This window comes from Phascolarctos cinereus, unplaced genomic scaffold, assembly GCF_003287225.1.
Source record: "Phascolarctos cinereus isolate Bilbo 61053 unplaced genomic scaffold, phaCin_HiC Scaffold_726;HRSCAF=1367, whole genome shotgun sequence".
Classification (NCBI taxonomy): Eukaryota; Metazoa; Chordata; class Mammalia; order Diprotodontia; family Phascolarctidae; genus Phascolarctos; species Phascolarctos cinereus.
In genome coordinates this window covers 379660325-379681535 of record NW_027556098.1, presented here as the reverse complement: position 1 = coordinate 379681535, position 21211 = coordinate 379660325, and the positions used below count along the sequence as shown (strand labels likewise).

Genomic DNA, 21211 nt, shown 5'->3' with positions numbered 1-21211 from the left:
CAACGATGCCAAAGGGAATGCATCTGCCCTGCTACCATCCAGGCAAGCTGAACCACTCGTCACATGCAGGCAGGTTAGTCTTAGCCTTAGCCTTCCTATGTGCCCAGCCTTCATGGGTTGTGTCCGCCTATTAAAATGTACTTGCAGCGCCAGTGCTTTGTATGTATTAAGTGCTTAAAAATCCTTTTTCACCTATTCATTCACATTCTAATGCATCCCTCAATAGGAAAGCAGTCAAAGGATATGGACAAAATAGGGCTCAAGGTGCTGTGTCCATGTGTGATACTGACACATAATAATGGGCTTTCTCTAAAGATCAATCCAATGACTCCTTGGAGAAATCTGAATTTAAACCACCTCATGCCAAGCAAACTTAGTGAAGAGGGCGGAAGGAGGCAATAGTGAATTCTATACAATTAAGCCCAAAATAAGCATAAAAGAAAAGATACTGAAAATGAGAAGAGAAACCCCCAAAAACGACAGGAATAATAAAGAAAACTAAAACCTGGTACTTTGAAAAAAAAAAACTAATATGGGGCAGCTAGGTGGCACAGAGGATAGAGCACCGGCCCTGGATTCAGGAGGACCTGAGTTCAAATCCAGCCTCACATGTATAACATTTACTAGGTGTGTGACTCTGGGCAAGTCACTTAACCCCACTGCCTAACCAAAAAAAAAAAAACCTAATATACTCAATAAATGTTTAGCCAATTTGATTTTTGAAAAGAGCAGAAAATCAAATTAAAATTAGCAAATGAATAACATGAAATCACAATATACTAGAAGAAATAAAAATAATTATCAAAATCTGTTCTACATATAATTCTATGTTAACAAAACGGGTAATACAGAAGAGAGGAATACCTTCCAAATATAAAACACTCAAACTACAGAGCCCTTAAACAATCTAATCAAAAAAAGGACAAAAAATAATTATTAGAAAGGAACTATCAAAGAAAAAGCCCTCAGTCTGATGGAGTCACAAGATAATTATACCGACCTTTTAAAGAGCAATTAGTATAAAAAACTTAAAAAGAAAGCAACTCTACAAAAAAACTCTACAAAACTCCTTTTATGAGAATAGTGTGGTCTTAAAACCCAAACCAGGGAAGGATAAAACAAAGGAGAACTATAGACCAAAATATTTAATGAATATAGATTAAAAATTCTTTTTGCTAAAATCTTGCCAGACTATAGCAATTCTAAGGAATTATACATACATATGTATTAGTTTCCATAGATCATGGATACCAAACCTTTATACCAGGGATGAAAGGACAGTTCAACACTCGAAGAAAAATCAACATAATTAATCATAATAAAACAAAAATATCCAAAGCCAAAATTCTTCTCTCAGTAGATTCAGAAAAAGTCTTTGACAAAGTACAATCTTCATTTACACCAAAAGCCCTGCAAAACAGAGGCACAGATGATGACTGACTTTGATAGACTTAGCCCTTCTCAACAATGCAAGGATCAAAGACATCTCCAAAAGTCTCGTGATGGGAAATCCACATCCAGAGAAAGAACTACGGAGTTTGAATGCAGATGGAAACATGTTATTTACTCTTTTTTCCCCCCCTCTCTTCTGTTTTGTTTTGTTTCTTCTTTCTTGTGGTTCCTCCTATTGGTTCTAATTCTTCTTTACTACATGACTAATGTGAAAATATGTTTAATAGGAATGTATATGTAGAGCCTATATCAGATTGTATGAGAGAGAGACAGCGAGAGAGAAGGAGAAAATTTAAAAATCAAAAGCTTATGGAAGTAAATGCTGAAAACGAAAATAAATTAATTTTTAAAAAAACCAGAGGCACAGAGGGATTGTCTATTTAAAACCAAAGCAAACACCATATGCAAAGGGAATACATTAGAATCTTTCCAAATAAATGAAAAGTAAAGCAAAGAGGTTCACTCTCTCTGTTGTTATTCGAAAAAGTTCTAGAAATACTAATAATAGCAATAAGCCAAGCAAAAGAAACTAAAAGAATAAAGACAGACAAAGGAAATAAAACCATCCTTATTTTCTGAAGACATGATACTTTACTTAGAAAATCTTAAGGAATCCGCAAGGATAGTGAAACAAGTAAAAATTTTGGCAGTTGCAGGCTGCAAAATTAACAGCATTTCTACATAATAAACTTCAAGCAATGATAAAAAAAATCTGATTCAAAATAACTACAAAATGCATGTAATATTTTAAGGATTCAGAAGTACTCTTTGAATTTGCAACTCAACATTTTAAAAAATGAATGTTAAAATTGTTTTTACATGTAATTGGGGAAATAAAATATTAAGAATATAATAACGAAGATTTAAAAAATACTCTTTAAGAAATAAAGAACAACTTCAATAGTTGGGAAAATATTCAGCACTCATGGCTGGGCTGTACAAGAATGAATGACAACACTACCAAAGTAAGTTTATAGTTTTAATGCTACGCCAATCAAACTACTCAAGATATACTTTAAAGAACTCGGGGGGGAATAACAAAATTCATTTGGAGAAACAAAACATCAAGAGAAATTTAAAAAAAAAAAGTAGGCAGGGAAGAGGAATAGCACTTCCAGACCTCAAACTATGTTACAAAGCAGAGCTCAAGAATACCATCTGGTATCATTTTTTTTTAAAAGAGAGGTAGATAAATCAAACAGAACAAATGAGAAAGAATCAGAAATAATGAAATCAATAATCCAGTGCTCAATAAACTAGAAAACATGGAGGGAAACTAGAAAACAGTCTGGCAAGAAAGTATGGTTGAATCAATATCTTATGCAATATTCCCCCATGAATTCAAAATGAATGCATAACTTTAATATTAAAAGTCACATCACTTAAAAAATGAGAAACTAATCAGATCATGTACCTTTCTTTCTCAACTCCAGGTAAGAAATACCTTTTAATCAAACAAAGGAAAGAGATAATTACAAAAGATAAACTAGAAAACTTAGATTACGTGGAACTGAAAAGCTTCTACACAAACAAAATTAATGCACCTAGGATAAGAAGGGAAGTGGCTGAATGGGAAAAAAAATCTATCAAAAATTTTTCTGATAAAGGTTTGGTATCTATGATCTATGGAAACTAATACATATGCATGTGCACATACGTACACACATTCACACACATATAGACAAAAGCCATTTCTCAACAGTAAGTGGTCAAAGGTGATGAACAAACAGCTCTCAGAAGAACTGAAAACTACAAACAACCATAGGAAATCATGTTACATGTCACTAATAGCAAGAGAAAAGAAAATCATAAGAACCCTGAGGTTTTACCACAAAGGCAGCAAAGTAACAAAGATTTCAAAAGACAGGAAAAGTCACTGTTAGAGGGGGTTGATGGAAGATATTCAGACTAGCACATTGTTGGTGGAACTTTGAATTAGTAGACCTATTTTGGAAAACAATTTGGAATCACGAAAATAAAGTGATCAAAATATCCACAGTCTTTCACCTGGAAATTCTACAACAAAGTTCTATCTCAAGGAGGCCACAGATAAGAAGAAAGTTCTCAAGTATAACCAAATGTTATAGCGTACTTTTTGCGGTAACAAAGCTTTGGAAACAAAGTAGATATCCATCAATTAGGGAGTGGATAAACAACTTGTGGCACACAAATGTGATGAAATGTTACTGTGCTGTAAGAAATGATAGAGACAATGATTACAGAGAAATCTGGGAAGATTTACACAATCTGATGCATAGTGAAGTAAGGAGAGCAAAGAAAACAATATACACCATGACTATAACAACAAATATCTAAAGAGCCGTCACAGTACAAAGAACAAGCTTGGCCCCAAGAAAAGGATATGTATGACAGGACACCTTCTCCTACTCCTTTGCTAAGGTAGGAGATTCACCAAATAGATACCCACCGACTAGGGAAGGGCCAAACAAGTGATGGTACATGGACTATAACAAAACAGTCAAAGCAGCCCCTTTTTTGGTGGCAACAAAGAACCAGAAGCAAAGCAGATGTCATCATTTCAGGAATGTTGGTGCAAACTGAAACAGAAATATAATGGAATATCAACATTTCAGGTTTGCAAAGTACTTTACAAACATCTCATCTGATCCTCCCAACAGCCCTGGGAGGCAGGTGTTATTATCATTCCCATTTTACAGATGAGAAAGCTGAGGCACACAATGGTTAAATGATTTGCCCAGGGTCACACAGCTGCTAACTGATGTCTAAGGCCGGATCTGAACACAAAATTTCCTGCCCCCAGGTCCAACAGTATCCATAGCTCTACCTGAATGCTTCTCATTCAGAACCATGGGAAGACTTAGTAAACTGATATAGATCAAAGTAAGGAGAACCATGAATAGAATTCACCTGATGATTACAGTGTAAATAAAATGAACAATAAAAACGACAACTGAATGCTGTTCAATTTTAATGACCAAACTTTGCACCGAGGGCATATGAGAACACACCTCCATCCATTCTTTATAGTGGCTGGTACAAACGGGAATGGAACAACGCATGTACTGTCAGACTCAGCTGATGTCAGTCTTGGTGAACTGTCTTTTCTCCTTTTTTCTTCTGTATTACAAGGAAATGCTCTCTTGATGGGGGAAGTAAATGAAAGTAATATGAAAATACATTAATTTTTAAAAACATTTTAAGGGAAGCCAAACTCAGAATAAATGAAAAAAAATAATGACTGTTCAAGACATGAGAAAATGAAATAGACTACCCTATTTTTGGAAGAGACTTAAGGGACTCCTGGGATAAAAAATTATATATGCTGAAAGATTTGGTCACAATTTCAGTTTTATTTGCTTCACTGTTTTTGTTCATCAAAGAGATAGTTTAAAACTGAGGATGGAACTTCATGTATTGAAATAACTGTTCACTATGAAAACAAAAAGAACCCATGAAACTTGTTTTTTAAAAAATTATTCTAAAATTGTTTATCACAAACTGCTGTCACTTCAGGCTGTTAGCATTTCATCCCTAAGATGCTAGAATACTTTTCAACAAATAAAATTCAAGCACTAATACTTCTATTACCTCACTAATCAATATAATATATAGCATTGAATAATGTAATTTCTAATGAATACCTAAAAGGAATACGTGCATTATGTTGGGTGAGTGAACAATAAAAAGGAAGCATGCTACTCTCAATCTAAAAAACCTAATCTGTTAAGAATGTATTTTTTAAAAATAAATACATTAGTGAAGGATTATTATTTTAATTGATTATCATCATTATCTTCTTCCTCTTCTGAACTTCCCCATCACTTCTGAGGGTACTACCATGCCTCCTAATTGACTCCTCACTCTCATTCACCTTGCACAACCTATCAGTTACTATCCAGCATATCTGTCTTCTTCTCTCCATGCACACAGAAACCACTTCATGGCCTTTCACATGGTCCTACTTGGTCCCTCTCCCTTAAGTCTTTCTCTACTTCAATCTACTTTACACTTAGTTGCCCAAGTGATTTTCTGAAGCTACAGATGTGACCACAAAAGTCTCCTTAACTCAATAAACGTCAGTGGCTCACTCCCTATTCACAGTAGGATCACATATACCCTTTGTTTGACACCAATATCTCTTTACAAACTCACATATCGCTACATTTCCTGGGTTCTAATTCATGACTCTCCACCATGTACGTTACAGCTCAGTCATCCTGGGCTTTCAGCTGTGAACAGACTCCCATTAAGCTCTTCTTCTCATGCCTCTATACTGTTATCCCCCATCCTAGAATGTGTCCTTCACACCTCTATTCATTTCCTGCAACCTTCTGGAGGAAGCCTTTCTTGGACCCCACAGTTGCAAGCGCCTGCCTCTCTATGGATACCTCATAGCTCCTTTGCATGTACAGTATATATACTCACACCCTGGGAGAAATGTAAGCTCCATGACGGCAATGACTGGTTTGCTGTTTTCTTGTACTCCCAGTGTTTAGCATAGTTTCTAAGACACAAAAGACACTTTCTAAATGCTTGCTGACTGATTAGATGGTATACACTTAATGTTTCCCAAATACTTCCAGGTGCTCTAATACAAATGTACTAACAGCTATTCCAAAAAAGATAAAATCAGGTCTTAAGTCCCCGAGACATAAATGTGACTTTGTATTTTCTAGTCTTATTTGGGGTTGTGGAATTACTTACACACACACACACAGATACAGAATACAGAGAGCTGGAAAGAACCATAAAGAGTACTAACAACTCAAGCCTCTCATTTTACAGATGAGGAAAATGAAATCCAGAGAGATGAATTAGAAATATATGGGACTAGAATGAGTCTTTTCATATGACCCTTTTTAAACCATACACCAATTTCACCTGTTTCTGTAAGCATACCCACTCACAAATATATTTTTTTAATTTTCTAGATATGAAACTCATTATTCATTCAGCCAATGGGCACTCAAGCTATAGAGTGTGAACCAAGAGGACCAACTGTTTCCAAGCAGAGTCCACTTCTACAGAAAAGCTTCCTGTGCAAACATGTTACCAACTGGCTCTGGGACTAAGGCTAGCCTCCCACCATGCTTCCTCACAGGAAACACCCTTACTCCACCCCAATCTCGCTTTGCTGGCCATCCTTCCATCCTAAATAAAAGTGAATAAGGCCATGTGAGGTACACACTGGATGATCCTCTCTCGGCCCCTCAAGGAAAGAGTATAAGAACAGCCACAGTCTTAGTTAGGCCGTGTTCAATGCTGCTCACCTACACAAGGGTGCTTCCCTCTAACACCCTCCCCTTCTGGCACCTGTGCTAGCCACTATACCAGAAATGGGAAGCTTGCAGGCGGGCCACCCACCGCCTGTCTTTGAATGGAATGCACTTGAAGGGAAAGTACAAGTGAAAACTGAATCCTCTTCTATAACAAGTGTTGAGCTAAATGTGGTCAACTAAAAAATAAAAATACTTTCATATATTTTCTCTTCTACATGTAAATTAATGCCAATGCAGCTAGACGGTACAATGGAGAGAGTACTCAGCCTGGAACCAGGAAGACCTGTGATTCTGGGTAAGTCCCTTAACTTCTGTCTGCCTCAGTTTCCTCACCTGTAAATTGGGGATCATAACAGCACCTCCCTCCCAGGGCTGTTGTGGGGCTCCCATGAGATAAGAACGGTCAAGAGCCTAGAACAAAGCCTGGTGCACAGTGAGAGCTCTATAAATGACAGTCATCATCACTGTCATCATCATTGCCGTTGTTACATAGAAAGGAGAAAAACGTGCTTCAAAATCCTTTAAAACAATCTTCTCTGAATTGGGTCATATAAATACTGGCTAGCATAAAGATTTACTTGCAGGTTAAAGTAGAAGAAATTAGTGCTAGAGCTCAGCAAATTCAAGCTAGTCGAGAAGGGAGCTAAGCTGAGGATCTGAGCCTCCAGGACACATGTGACCGAGCGCATGACTTCAACGAGGCGGGCCGAGCAAAGTGCTAGCAGTTTACGTTACACAGTCACATTTTAAACGTCTAAGTCATAACACAGGCAAAGCTTCTGCTGTGCTGTAAACTTGGAAATAAGTGTCCACAAAATTAAAAAAAAATAGAGCAGTGATGAGCATCGCTTATATTATGTTACATGAGGATTCAGACTTCTACCAAATGCCTTACTGAACAGGCTTCACTTTTACATGAAGAGCTAATGTGCAAAATTAGAACTGGCAGTCACTTTAAACCCTAACACCAAACAGCTTCCTAGTGACCAAATGTAGGAAGCTGTCTTGATTTTCTACAAAACCATCAATATTTTCAAGTTTTTCTTCTACTAATCCAAAAGTTTGGGGACGAAATGACTGTGAGGAAATATATTCACGTCATAAATAAGAACTGAGCCCACTTACCCTTAGTAAAATAATGATTATTGAGAGTTAAACTATATCAAATGAATGTATATACCACCCCCACCACCCACTACCCCTACAGTGTGTATTCTGATTACATCAATACACATTTATATCTGTTGGGTCCCTTTATAGGTGGGGGGAAAAAGTAGACAGCACAACTCATTCTACAGACTGTGGGGAGATTCCCTTTGGATGAGATCCTCTCTTGGCTAAAATAAGCAATCTCGCTCAATGAGAGACCCCCTTCATTATTTACTGTCTGGTGTATATTCTCTTATGTATACCTTTTCTGATTTTTGTTTTGCTATAATTTGGATAAATGGATTTCTTCATAAAAAAAAAAGGAAATCTGAGGGGTCAAGTCAGGTTTAAAAAAAACCTACAAGGAAGTTAAATGCAAAAACACATCCTAAAACAATGTGAAGGTTGAGAACTCAAACACGAATTCAAGGGCTGTCTGTTCCACCTTCATTTTGCAATAAGTTAATTTTGGCAAATGAGTATCAGTAATTTATCCTTGCACCACCCTCACTCCATCATGTCCACTTTTTGGCCATCCACCTTTATCACTGATTTATTTATTTATTTATTTAGGTTAGGCAATGGGGTTAAGTGACTCGCCCAGGGTCACACAGCCAGTATTGTTACGTGTCTGAGGCTGGATTTGAACTCAGGTCCTCCTGAATCCAGGGCCGGTGCTCTATCCACTGCGCCACCTAGCTGCCCTCCACCTTTATTTTTAAAAAGCATACAAGAAAGCCAAAAAATGGAATTTGTATTCTCTACTCCTTTCTTGGTAGATTTTGCTAATTGCTCTGTGCAAGTGCATGCTTTAACTGATTTTAGTGTTTGGCTAATTCCTAGAGACTCCAATTGGAGTTTTACATGAAAAAAGAAAGCATGTGAGGATTCCACTCAAATCAGTTATCATGGCCACAGACTCTCCTCTTTGGTGCTCCATACTCAGACTGTGATTCCAGGGACCAGACTTTTACATGTAAAGATTGGAATTACAAAGTCAAAGATCTGGAAACCACCCTCAGTTGGAAGGTGAGGAGACTGCAGCTCAGAAACAGGCTGAGTGACTTGTCTGAGGCCCATGTGGTCTCACAAGTAGGAAAACAGCAAAATCAAGCTTTGAGCTAAGGTTCTCTGAATGTAGTGCTCTTCCCCCTACGCCACAGCATTAGCCATGGTCAGTTGTCCTCCAAACAGAAATATGCAAAGCCTCTTTCTTCCAAGGCTCTTCCAGCTCCAGCTCATGAGAACAAGGCAGCCAAACTAGCTGTTCTAACAACAGATTTGTCATTAGTAATATGAAGGCAGCTGAATGTCACGGACCATTCTTCAATACTTTATGTTCTCACAGGCCTGGGGACTTGCCTCCCACATTAAAGATCCTACATCCTCATCCTAGGGAACTTTTCTTCACTTTTTCACAGCACATGAAAAAGCCTTCCTCCAGCACTTTTAAGTTTATGTAAACAACTGGACTGTGTGTCTGTTATCCGTTGATTTTCCTACATGGCCATACTATCTCCTTTTCAACTCACACACTTCTGAACAATGTTTTTCATGTAATTTCTTGTAAGGAAGTTGGTGAGATGGTGGTCTATTCACACCTACCAAGCATCTCTCCACTGCCCTTTGAGCCACCTGTTTTCCAGTATTTAAAGGGGCTGATCAAAGAAGAGGTTTGGAGTTGTACTGTTTTGTCCCAGAAAGAAGAATCAAAGCAAACTGGGAAGAGGGGGGGGAAGGGGGGAGTTTCACAGTCATAAATTTAGGCTAAATATAAAGAAAAGTCCTATAACCATTCAAATCATCTAAAAGTACAGTGGTAGGCAACAGGCTCCACTTTACTGGAGGGCTTCAACTGTAGTCCAGACTAAACAGTCATTAAGACCCCTTCTGACTCCAGGACTACATATTTAATTAGATTTTGTCATTGGATCGGTATTAAATCTCAACAATGATGCTCTCTGGCATTGCAAAGTCATCTGCAAATAACTATCTAGAGGACCTCATGATTAATGAGGAATCCATGGTCCATCTGGCTTTTGCAAAGGACATCGGAAGAGTGGGGAACATCTTGGCAAAACGTACTTTGATACTAATGACTTCAGCATCATTGAGTAAAGTTACCTCTCATCGCAGCCATGAAGGCACCCTGTATAAATAATCTTTTACATAGGCAAAAAGGCGCCTTCTTGGGAAGCATTTTGAACTCCATTTTACTCAATGGCAGTAGATGCCTTTTTATACTCAACAAACAGTAAAAACAGTAGGATCTTGTATTCTTTAAATTGTCCATTCAGGACTGAATTACTGTGATCTGCTGTATTTTGCTACTTTCTCATATTTACATATAAAATACTACTGATAATATGAAAAGATCATTCTCTAAAATTTTATGGCAGGACAATAGGTCAATAGCTATTGATATCCTTTCAACCACCTTTTTCCACTAGTTATCTTGTCCATGATTTTGCCCCAATATTTTGTGTCTTCCTCTCTTTTAGGTATCTTGGATCAGTACCCCTCAACATCTTGACCATCAATTATTACCCTCTACACGTATACACAGTCTAGTCCAACTGCCCTCACCTTTTTTTCCTTAGTACCACTTGCATTCTTCAAATCTGCACAACAGGGTGTGAGATACTAGAATCTAAATATTGTAGTTCACTTGGCATGATGAAGCTTGTTATAGAAATGCTGAGAGATATATTGCATTTTGCCTCTGTTCCCTTTTAAATGGTTTGGAATGTTCTCTGGATTAACTGATTGACATTAGCAAGCCAGATACAAATACATTTTTCCCTCTATCACTCCTTCCTTTATTCTTCTTACAATTCCCTCCACAATATTTTGTAAACGATTTTCTAATCTAAACCAGAATTGTTCTCAGCTGCCATGTGCCTCTTGCTAATTATGAAGATCAAGTATTTGTAGAAAGGTGATCGTTATGTTCCTTTGGCCTCTCCAGCGTATACCTGCTGGACATGGGGTCAGATGAATACACAGGGAAGCAAACGGGCAGTTTCCAGTCCTAATTTTGTGATATCATTTTGCCAATGTGTCAAGGTGGAGCTACTGTGACTGCCCACTGTCTTCTCATTCTTCTTTTCTTCTAGCACTGTACTGATTTTTGCTTTTGTTCTAACAATCACTGGTCAGATTTTACAAGTTGCTCCCACATCATTTGTTGGTTGTTAACCAAAGTATTTCATATGAGACCCCTCCAACTAATTCCTGTTCAATGACACTAATGAACTAGAATGAAACATTTCTACAAAACCAAAAATTTCCTAAGCTTCTGTACTGACAATCCCCTTACTTTAAATGATATAGAGTCCTAAATGTCAGTGGAGGAAAAGAGGTGAAGGGGAAAAAAATGTTACATCTAAAGAAGGGCCTTCAGAGCACTGAATTTAGAATCTATTAAGTCAAGAGCTTGAAAGTTATCTGAGATGAAGTAGTCCAGTAAATCTGAGTGCAGCTAAAGCCAAGGGGGCCCAGAGGAACCGGGACAGGGCTGATACTGACACACCAGGTGTGGGTAGGACAATAGTTTTTGCAGAGTACCACAACACAGCTCGGCATCTAGCAGGCACTATATAAACACTCATTCCTTTCCCCTCCTCCTCCCAATTCCCTTCTGACTCCAGCATAAACTCCTCATTTGGGTGTGGAAGACCCTCCAAAATCTGTCTCCAACCTCCCTTTTCTACCTTTATCTCCTAATTCCTCTCTTTGTCCACTGGTAAAATCTGAATCAGACCAACAAATGGTCCCTCAACTGTGCATGCCACCTACCACTTCTCTGCCTGGCAAATATTCTCTGGTCCCTGATGTCCCTCAGAACCCTGGCTCAGCTTGGGGGCGGCTTCATCTGGACCCAGCTGTTAGTCCTCTTTCTGTCCGGAGATAAGCCTGCAGACAATTTACTTAGAAGTGTAAGTGTGAGATCCCTCCAGAAGAGCGTAAGCCCCTTGAGGGTAAGGACTGCTTGATCTGGGCTTCTGACCTCCAGGGCCTTCTCACACTTTGGTGCGCATGACCAAGCTAATGTGTACATTTCTGCCAAGTCTGAAGGAGCCTTTTGGGCAAAATGCATCATTACAAAGCTGCAGAGGGGCAACTGCTTTCAGTGCCTTTTCTTCATTTCTATGGCCATACTAGCTGTGATTGTGTTTGGATTCACGGCTTCCAGGTCCTAAAGTGACATCATGTATGTTTATGAAATTACTTAATTGATGATTAAAGGGTGATTTCCTCAAAGGAGTCTCACAAGGTCCTCTGTGCAACAACAATACATCAGTAATAGATGTGCTGGATAACACAGGCGATGACGCAACACAGGGGGCCACAATCCAGCTTATATTCCCAGCCTTAGTGCTTGCCCAAGCACAGGGGACAGCTCTGAAAGCCTAAAGAACTTTTAAAGTTCCATAGTAAACACAAAATCCTTTCCGTTGGACGGCAGTTCTTGCGACATCATGCAAGTGCCCATTAAGAAATGTGGCCAGCAGCCAAGGCTCTGATTGTGAAGACCACATATCAAACTGCTACCAATAGTCTTTTTTTTTTTAAACATTTTTTAAAATACCATCTAGAATCTCGATATTCAAGGCTATGAGACGAATAATGGAAATGGAAAGTATAGAGAGTGGTTCTAGAAAACAGCAAAGCTCTGAAGTGGTTAGTAACCAAATGCAGATGGGACCCCACCAGTATTTACTGCCTCTTACCTGAGGAGGAGTGGGTGTCGATGTAGGTCTCCCTATGGGAGGGGTAGGGTTTCTGCTGCCACCTCCAGACATGATCTCCTCTGTTATGTCCTTACCCCCTTGGTTTGGATCCCGGATCCGTATCTACCAAAGGAAAAGAAAACACCATATGCAGAGACTGAATGGCCTTTCATGGGGGATGTTATAGAGATCAGTCTATGCACCACACACATTTCCTACAGAGGCAGTATGGAGCAATGCAAGGAATACTGGATTGGGAGTCAGAGGGCAAAGGTTCAAAATCCTAACTCTGCCATTTACTATCTGCATGACTGTAGGCTAGTCAGTTCCTTTCTCTGTACCTCAGTTTCCCCTGTTGTAAAATGAGAAGGCCTCTGAGGTCCCTTACAGTTCTGACCTATGATCTTATGGTCCTCGTACATTCATCCAAGCCAGTGCCCAAAAGATGCTTATATGTAGTAAGAGGTATATACAGAAAAGGCCCTTGATTTACAGAAATAACAAAACGGTTAATTTTGGAAATTATTCAAATTTTCATTCAAAATTAGTAGCCATTACCTGACTTAAGATACACAGGAACAAAGACGTGCTCAAAGAGGATTAGTTGCTCTGAATATCTTAGGCAGGAAAAATTTCAGACTGCCTCTTTCAACTTCCTGTGGGTTCACTGTTTTGTTTATTCTGATCAGGTAAAGCTAGAGGTAATTTAATATTTACTACAATATAAACAATGACCAGTTAATTCTGTGACCTCAGAAAACTCACTCCACTTTTCTATGAAGTGGAATTTCAAAATCTATTAAATCAGGGATTGGATGAGATTCCCTTTAAGGTCTCTTTCAGCTTTAAAAGTCAATTCTCTGTATAAGCCCCTCCTTTAAACACACATTTCAGTTGGTATGTAGTGATTCTAGCTGATCTCTTGAAACTAACACCTACCTATTCCATGCATCTTCAAATGGACAGGTATCCACATATGAATGGCACGTGCAGGTCCCGAAAAATCAGCAGACAAGTGAATCATGCTGCTTTAAGCCTAACATTTAGTTTCCTTATTTAATGTCTACTGCCATCAATAAAGACTTAGCACAGGAATCTGTCTGGGTTTTTACAAAACTCTACTGTAAAATAAACAAAAGCCTTAGAGTCCCCAAAGTCAAAGTACAGTTTTAAGCCAAAAGAATTCTGGCACATCCTGTACAAAGTCATCTCCTAATTCAAGTTCTCGACCTGGGAGTCATCCTTGACACTTCACTTTCATTCACTCTTCTCCCTAGCATCCAATCTATTTGCCAAATCTTATGAATTCCACCATCTCAGTATCTTTTACATCCATCCCCTTCCTCTTTCCTCACCCTGCAATCACAACAATCCAGGTCCTGGTCACTTCTGGCTTGGAATACTACAAAAGCTTCTTAACTGTCTCCCTGCAGCAAGCCCCTCCCTTTCCAACCCATCCACCACACAGCTGCCAAACTGAGACTCTTACAGTACAGGCCTAACTATGTCACTCCCAACACCTCCGCCTGGCACTGAAAACACTTTACAACCTGGTCTATCTTGCTAAGCTAATCCCCTATCACTCCCTTTCCTGCAATCTATCTCACCAAAGCAGCATGCTTGGGGCTCCCTATACATGAGATCACATCTCCTGCTTCCAGGTTTGCACAAGCTGTCCTGCATGCCTACAATGAGCTCCATCTTCACTCCCACCTCTTAAAAATCACTGGCCCCTCCCCTTCATGGTTCAGCTCACACAAGAAATCCATGAAGAAACCTTCCCTGATTCCCCCATTTGCTATTGGTACCCCTCCCCATGGAAAATTATTTTGTATGTAATTTGGATTTCCAACTCTGTGAATATGCTCCATTAGCCCAACACAAAGGGGAATCCCCTCAGCAGAGACATTTGTGATTAAAAGAACAAAAATCTATTTTGTTTCCCTCCTACATTGGAAAAAGAAATCAAAACCCTTCTAACAAGCAATAATCAAGCAAATTAAATTCCCACAATGGCTTCATCCAAAAATATATGTCACATTCTGCACTCTGAGTCCACCACCTCTCTATCAGGAGTTGGGTAGTATGCTTCACCCATCAACCATGAATGTTCCCCTTATGCCTTTCTCCTGGGCCATTTTCTCTTCTCCCTCTATGCTATTCTGTTTGATGGTCTCATCAGCTCCCACAGATTCAATCACCATCTATGCAGAGGATTCGCAGATCTATTTGTCTAGCCCTAACCTCTCTCTTGACTTCCAATCTTGTATCTCCAACTGCCTATCAGGCATCACAAACTAGGTTATCTCAAGAACATCTTAAACTCAACTTGTCTAAAACTGAACTCATTCTCTTTCCCTCCTTCCAGCCCAAACCCTCCTCTGTTCCTGACTTGTCCAGGACACCTCCCTGCTCCAAGGATTGTGACTCAGGTGTCATCCTCGGCTCTTCACATGCTCGCCACACCTCCGATGGCCTGTCACCGGCCGCATCCTGTCACTTCTGCTTTTGTCACCTTCTCTCTCTCCTCTGACGTTGCAACCACGCCGGTACGAGCCTTCGTAACTTCAGCCTGGATTCTCCCAGCCACTTCCTAAAGTGGAGATCTGATCACATCCTCTGCCTGTTCAATAACTCCAGTGGCTCTCTATCACCTCCAGGATCAAATATAAAATCCTCTCTTTACATTTCAAAGCTCTTCACAGCCTGGCCCCTTCCTACCTTTCCAGTTTGCTCTCACCTTACAAAGTCCTCTATTTACATTTCAAAGCTCTTCACAGCCTGGTCCAGCCCCTTCCTACCTTTCCACTCTGCTCTCACCTTGCTCCTCTCCACAAATAGCAATGGAGTGACACTGACCTCACACACAACACCTGCATTCTGACTGAAGGCATTTGCTGTCCCTCGTGCCTGGAACCTTCTCCCTGCTCATCTCTGCCTCCTGGCTTCTGCCTCCCCTGCCCTCCTTCAAGTCTCAGTTAAAGTTCCCCCCTCTTTAAAAATCCTGGCCTAGTCCTCCTTAATAATTCTAGTACCTGTGGATAAAGCTCGGGCCTTGGAGTCAGGAGGACCTGAGTTCAAATCCGGCACTGGACACTTGCCACTTACTGTGTGACCTTGGGCAAGTCACTTACCTCAACTGCCTCACCAAAACAAAACAAAATAATTCTGGTAACTTTCCTCCGATATTATCTCCAATTTCCCTGTATATATCTTGTTTGTTCATAATTAGTTCTCTACATGTTTTCTCCATCATTACACTGTGCTACATAAAAGCAAGATCTGTTTTTTGGGGGGGCTTTTTTTGTACCTCCAGAACTCACTACATGGCAGCCACTTAATAAATACTTGGTGATTCAACTTCATCATAAGTCCACTAGGACTATGGCTGGTCATTGCATCGATCAGAGTTCTTCAGTTTTTCCAAGTCTGTCTTCATAATGCTGCTGTTATTATACAAACGGTTCTCCTGGTTCTATCCATTTCAGTCTGCATCAGTTCATCAGGTCTTCCCAGCTTTCTCTGAAACCATTCCCTTCATTATTTCTTAGATAACAATAGTATTACATTGATACGCCAAAATTTGTTTAGCCATTTACCAATTGGTAGGTATCCCTTTACTTTCCAGTTCTTTGCCACTACGAAAAAGAGCTATTATAATTGTTTTTTTACATATGAGTTCTCTGACAATCGTGCTTTGGTGTTTTTATCTGTAGCACTTAGCACACAGTGCTTGTCACATAGTAGACACTTCATAAATAAGTACTGTTCAATTGATTTCACTGAGAAGAAAAGAGAGACAGGAGCTATTCTCTAGACTTTGACCAATGACATACGTGCATGTGTCTATTGTTGTTCAATCATTTCAGTCATGTCTGACTCTTCATGACCCCATTTGAGGTCTTCTTGGCAGAGATACTGTAGTAGTTCGCCATTTCTTTTTCCAGATCATTTTAAGTTGAGGAAACTGAGGCAAACAGGGTGACTTCCTCAGGGTTGCACAGCTTAGTAAGTGTCTGAGGCCAGATTTGAGTGCTAGAAGAAGAGTCTTTCTGACTCCAGGCTGACATTCAATCCACACTGGAAGGCAAGAATTTCTACTTGGAAGCCACTGACTCTGTTTACTAATGAAAAAATAAGGAGCTCCAGAGAGGAAGTGGTTGACCTAAGATTCCACAGCCAGATGGAGGGGGAACCATAGCAAGAATTAATATTTCCCAACTTCTTATAATAATTCTACAGAATTTTATGGTTTATGGTTTTTTTGGAAAAGATATTTAAACCAAGTATACTTTATTACCTTTTATAAATTCTCAGATTCTAACAAAAAAATGCTCTCAACGGCACATAGGCAGTTGTTTTGAGCTTGTTATATTTAAGCAACAAACAGAAACATAGAGCACAAGAGAGAATTCTGTTAACTGTCACCCAGAAATGGGCAATACGCTACTCCATTTCTAAACTGAAAGTTTTTTAAGAGGTAAAGTCGTGTTCTTGCTTTCATGGAGAGGAGAAAAATGAGAAGAGTACAATTTTCTTCCTTTTTTATCTTTTTTAAAAATATAAATAATATTTTATTTCCCCCCCAATTACATGTAAAGACAATTTTCACACATTTTTATAATATTTTTAAGTTCCAAAATTCTCCCTCCTCCTCCCCAAGAGGGCAATCTAATATGGGTTATACACGTGGAAAGCACAATTTTCAAATGTTGCCTGGGGTACACTACCTTGCATCCTAAATAATGAGTAAAATGCATTTACTGGTTATCTTTATTTTTATGGAGTAGTTCTTCATTATCTCACTACGTTCCAATCCTCCCAACAAGTTGGGAAATGACTTCCAGTGAAATGAATTTCAATGCATCGTATCCTTTTTTCCTCACTTAATTCTATCATAACACTGTAGAAACTCCACTGTTCTGGGTGTTCTGTTTCCTACAGAGAGGAAATGTGCAAAAAGATGCAGCTATCTTAGATGTGAATTTCAGGAATTAGTTAATCTAGTACCAAATGGATCTCATCATTAGGCAGTTTCACATCTAAATTCAAAACATGGTCCCTGAATGCAGCATAACAGAGAAACACTAGTGTATATGGGGGGAAAAACAGTCCTAGAGAATGAGTTGATATTTAGGGAAAACAGAATGATGGCCAGTTCTCTAATGTTAGGGGGCTCAGGCATTAATACTAATGGTTCACAGAGATACAGTTCTTTATGATTTAAAAAGCACTTTGTTGACAATGACTCTGAGAGAGTGAATACAGTTATCATCCCCATTTTTTTGGATGTGCAATCAGAGCTTCAGAGAGTAGAAATGAATTGGACGGGGCTTTTCTGATTCCAAGAGCCAGTTCTGCATACTTCATCCTGCTGCCTCTCCAGAGAACTCAGAGATCTTGTAGATGACTCTTAGAACATTGTGGAATTTTCTCAACTCTATGATGTTTCCTCTTTTTCTACATTAATCCAAAACAATGTAATGTCAACCATACCTGGTCATGCTTATTCAAAATAAGACTATATTCACTTTCCTCTTATTTGTAGCCTCAAAGAAGAAAGAAGTGACATGAATGAAAAAAAAAAAGTGAATGAAAGGAAATTCAGCTGAAAACTACCAGTAGTAGTAGGGGAAAGAGTTTGATGAATTGGAAATGAATGTATTTTGTTCAGTTGGGAAAATGTGCCTAAGGAATTTGATGACCATATTAATATGACTGATTTTGAAAGCTTTCATTTGAAACATTCAAATAAACCCAGAATAATGCACAGTATTTAAGAAAACAGGATTCTCTCTCAAGAGTTTTAAAAATATAGCTTCTTCCTCTAGGCAGAGGTGGGAAACTACCAGAGCTGAATATCACACATACTTGCCAGTCACGGTAAGTATTTCAGTTGTTTTTCCTTAACGATTTTTAAATGGTTGATTCAATTTGGGGAACAGAGGATAGTTTTGGAAATGATCAATGAAGAAACAGAAGGAATTAGTAAAACTTAAGAGTTCATGCTGTTGTTTAATCATTTCAGTCATGTCTGACTCTTCATGAATCCATTTGGGATTTTCTTGGCACAGATACTGAAGTGGTTTGCCATTTCCTTTTTCAGCTCATTTTATAGATGAGGAAACTGAGGCAAACAGGGCTAAGTTACTTGCCCAAGGTGCCCTAAGAGTTTATGAACTTTACTCTAAAAAGAAAGCAGAATTTCTCTTCTCTGAATATCCCTAAATAACACATTTTATCAATAAGCTACAACCTCTACCTCTGCACTAGAGAACCAGGCCCAAAAAAGGCCCAAGCAATGTGTGATCTCAACAATCCATCTAAACTTCACTTTACTGTCAGCATTTGAAAATGGCATGAGCAATTGCAAAGAATCTCCAGGGAAAATATCTGCAAATGCCTGCAAGCTATCAGACTTGCAGCAACACAGGGATCTACTGAATAGTTATGCTAATCAAGGTATGCAGCTGGCCAGTGCCCTAAAAATATTTTTGAAAAGAATTAATAACGCTTTTCAACTTCAATTGGAACACAGTTTTACAATGCCCCAATAACGCACCACTCAGGAAGTTCGAGAAGGTTTATCAAATCCCTTTGCTTTGGTGTGTCTCATGATAGAGAAAACAAGATAAAACAAAGGACAAAGAAGTTACCACTGAAATGACCAGGAAGAGGCTTTTGGAAATAGCTCTTTGGGGACCAATTATTGTCTTGAAGAGTATGGCAGACGAAAAGGGAGTCTACCAGATGAGACAGATCAGGAGAAATGGGCTGTAATAACAACAGCACTAGGCTCGGGGTCACAGTATGAATCCAGGGTCTGCCACTGCCTATTTGGTTAATAGGGAGAAAATCACTTGACTTGCTGAGTCTCAGCTTCCTTACCTGTAAAATGGGAAGAAGGAATCACTGCACCATTTTGAACTGATAAAGGTATAATGGGGAAAGTGCTTTCTAACCCTTACGATGCTACAGAAATGTGCACTGCATTTACCTAATGCACATGTTGGTTGTTTCTGTCCTGTGACTTATATTATGATGCTAATAACTGATGCTTATTGAGCATTTGACATTTTGTAAGGTATTAAGGAACTTCATCTTGTTTGAACCTAATAAACATTTTACAAGGTAGGCACTAAGGTATTATAATTGTCTCTTTAGAGCTGAGAAAACTGAGGCTCTCAAAGGTTGTGATTTGCCCATGGACACAATGTCAGAGGCAGGAACTGAACCTGGTCCTTCCTGACTCCAAACCTGCTCTGCCATACGCCTGATACTCTGATGTTCAACTGAAGGGGAACACCTGGATACATGTGGAGTAAAGCGAGGAACCAGTCAGATACACAGAGGTGGGCTACACCATCCAGCACGATCAGAAGGCACTTCCTGTAACTCTCCCTCCTGGCAAACATTGGGAGTCACCTTGCTATTAAAACAATACCTATTTCCACTAAGGAAATGCCTATGCTTTATAACCTGGTTTGAACCTGTTTTCCTTAACCAACTCTCCACAGAAACCCAAAAGGATCATCAGAGAATGAGGAGTTCAAGTGGCAGGTCTCCAGCAGGACGACACAGGGAAAGCTCTATGAAATGAAGCAGAAACAAGAGAAGGCTTCTTACCGTCTTCTTCTCCCTCTTGGCTGGCGGAGGCTGCTGCTGTGTAGGCACTATGATGGGTGCTGACTGGTACACGGGCTGACTTGGGTAAAACGGTGTTCCTAGAGAATTGGGAAAGGAGGAAAACAAGGCTTCAGTTCATTGGCCATCTCTGCCTGATGAAGAATGACTTTTTCCCTTTTTAAACCCATGGCCCAAGAAAGGCCACTTTAAAAAGCCCCAACCATTTTATCTGTCAGATCTCTACCGCTCACTCCCAGCTATGGAAGGTTAACCAGCAAAAGGCTGAATTCAACCATAAGTAGTAGAAAACCCCTATCTTCATTGTGCATTGAGCATAAAAAGGCCTACACAATACTACTTTCAGACAATCAACAAATACTTAGGAAATGTCTACTATGTTATAAGGCACTATGCTGGGGAGGAAGGGTAATGGCAGAGAGGGAAAACTGATTATTAAGTTTAAATTACAGTCCTTGCCTTGAAGGAGTTTACAACCTGGTAGGGGAGATGAATCATAAATACATGAAAAGTTAATCAAACAAGATTTAGATAAAGGCAGCAGTACAAGAAATGTCCCAAGGCAGGAGAGGACTAACTGCCAAATGAATGACAAAGACAATGAGGGACACTGAGCCCAGAGGAACGTGCAGTGATGGTGGGCAGGTGTGACCTGGGAAGACTTCAAAGAATTGGAGGGATTTGCACTGACTTGGCATGATGGAGAGGCTGTGGCTAAACAGAGAAGAGTGCTGAGGGCCTTCTAGATCTGGGCAGGGAGACAGGCAGAATGGCCTACACTGAGGTAACGAGATGGGAAAACATGAAGCATGTTCAAGTTTCACTGGAGGGGAGCAATTGGACAAAAAAAAAAAGGAAACAGTTTAGGGTTAGGCTGGACAAAGCTCCAAATGAGGCTAAGGAATTTAGGCTTTATCCTAGAGGCAATGGGGAGCTACCAAAGGTTTCTGAACAGAGGAAATGACAAGACTG

At 39.5% G+C, this 21211-nt stretch overlaps 1 protein-coding gene across 19 annotated transcripts in view; it reads right to left on the bottom strand.

Annotated features, from left to right (window-relative positions):
- EIF4G3 (eukaryotic translation initiation factor 4 gamma 3) overlaps positions 1–21211 on the bottom strand; it is a 366388-nt gene that overhangs the window by 133433 nt on the left and 211744 nt on the right. For all 19 annotated transcript variants that reach the window (XM_078145637.1, XM_078145635.1, XM_078145636.1 and 16 more), the window contains 2 exons: positions 20222–20319; positions 12596–12718 (listed from right to left, as the gene is read on the bottom strand). In XM_078145637.1, the coding sequence (XP_078001763.1) occupies positions 12596–12718; positions 20222–20319 (221 nt within the window). The remainder of the gene's footprint in view (positions 1–12595; positions 12719–20221; positions 20320–21211) is intronic.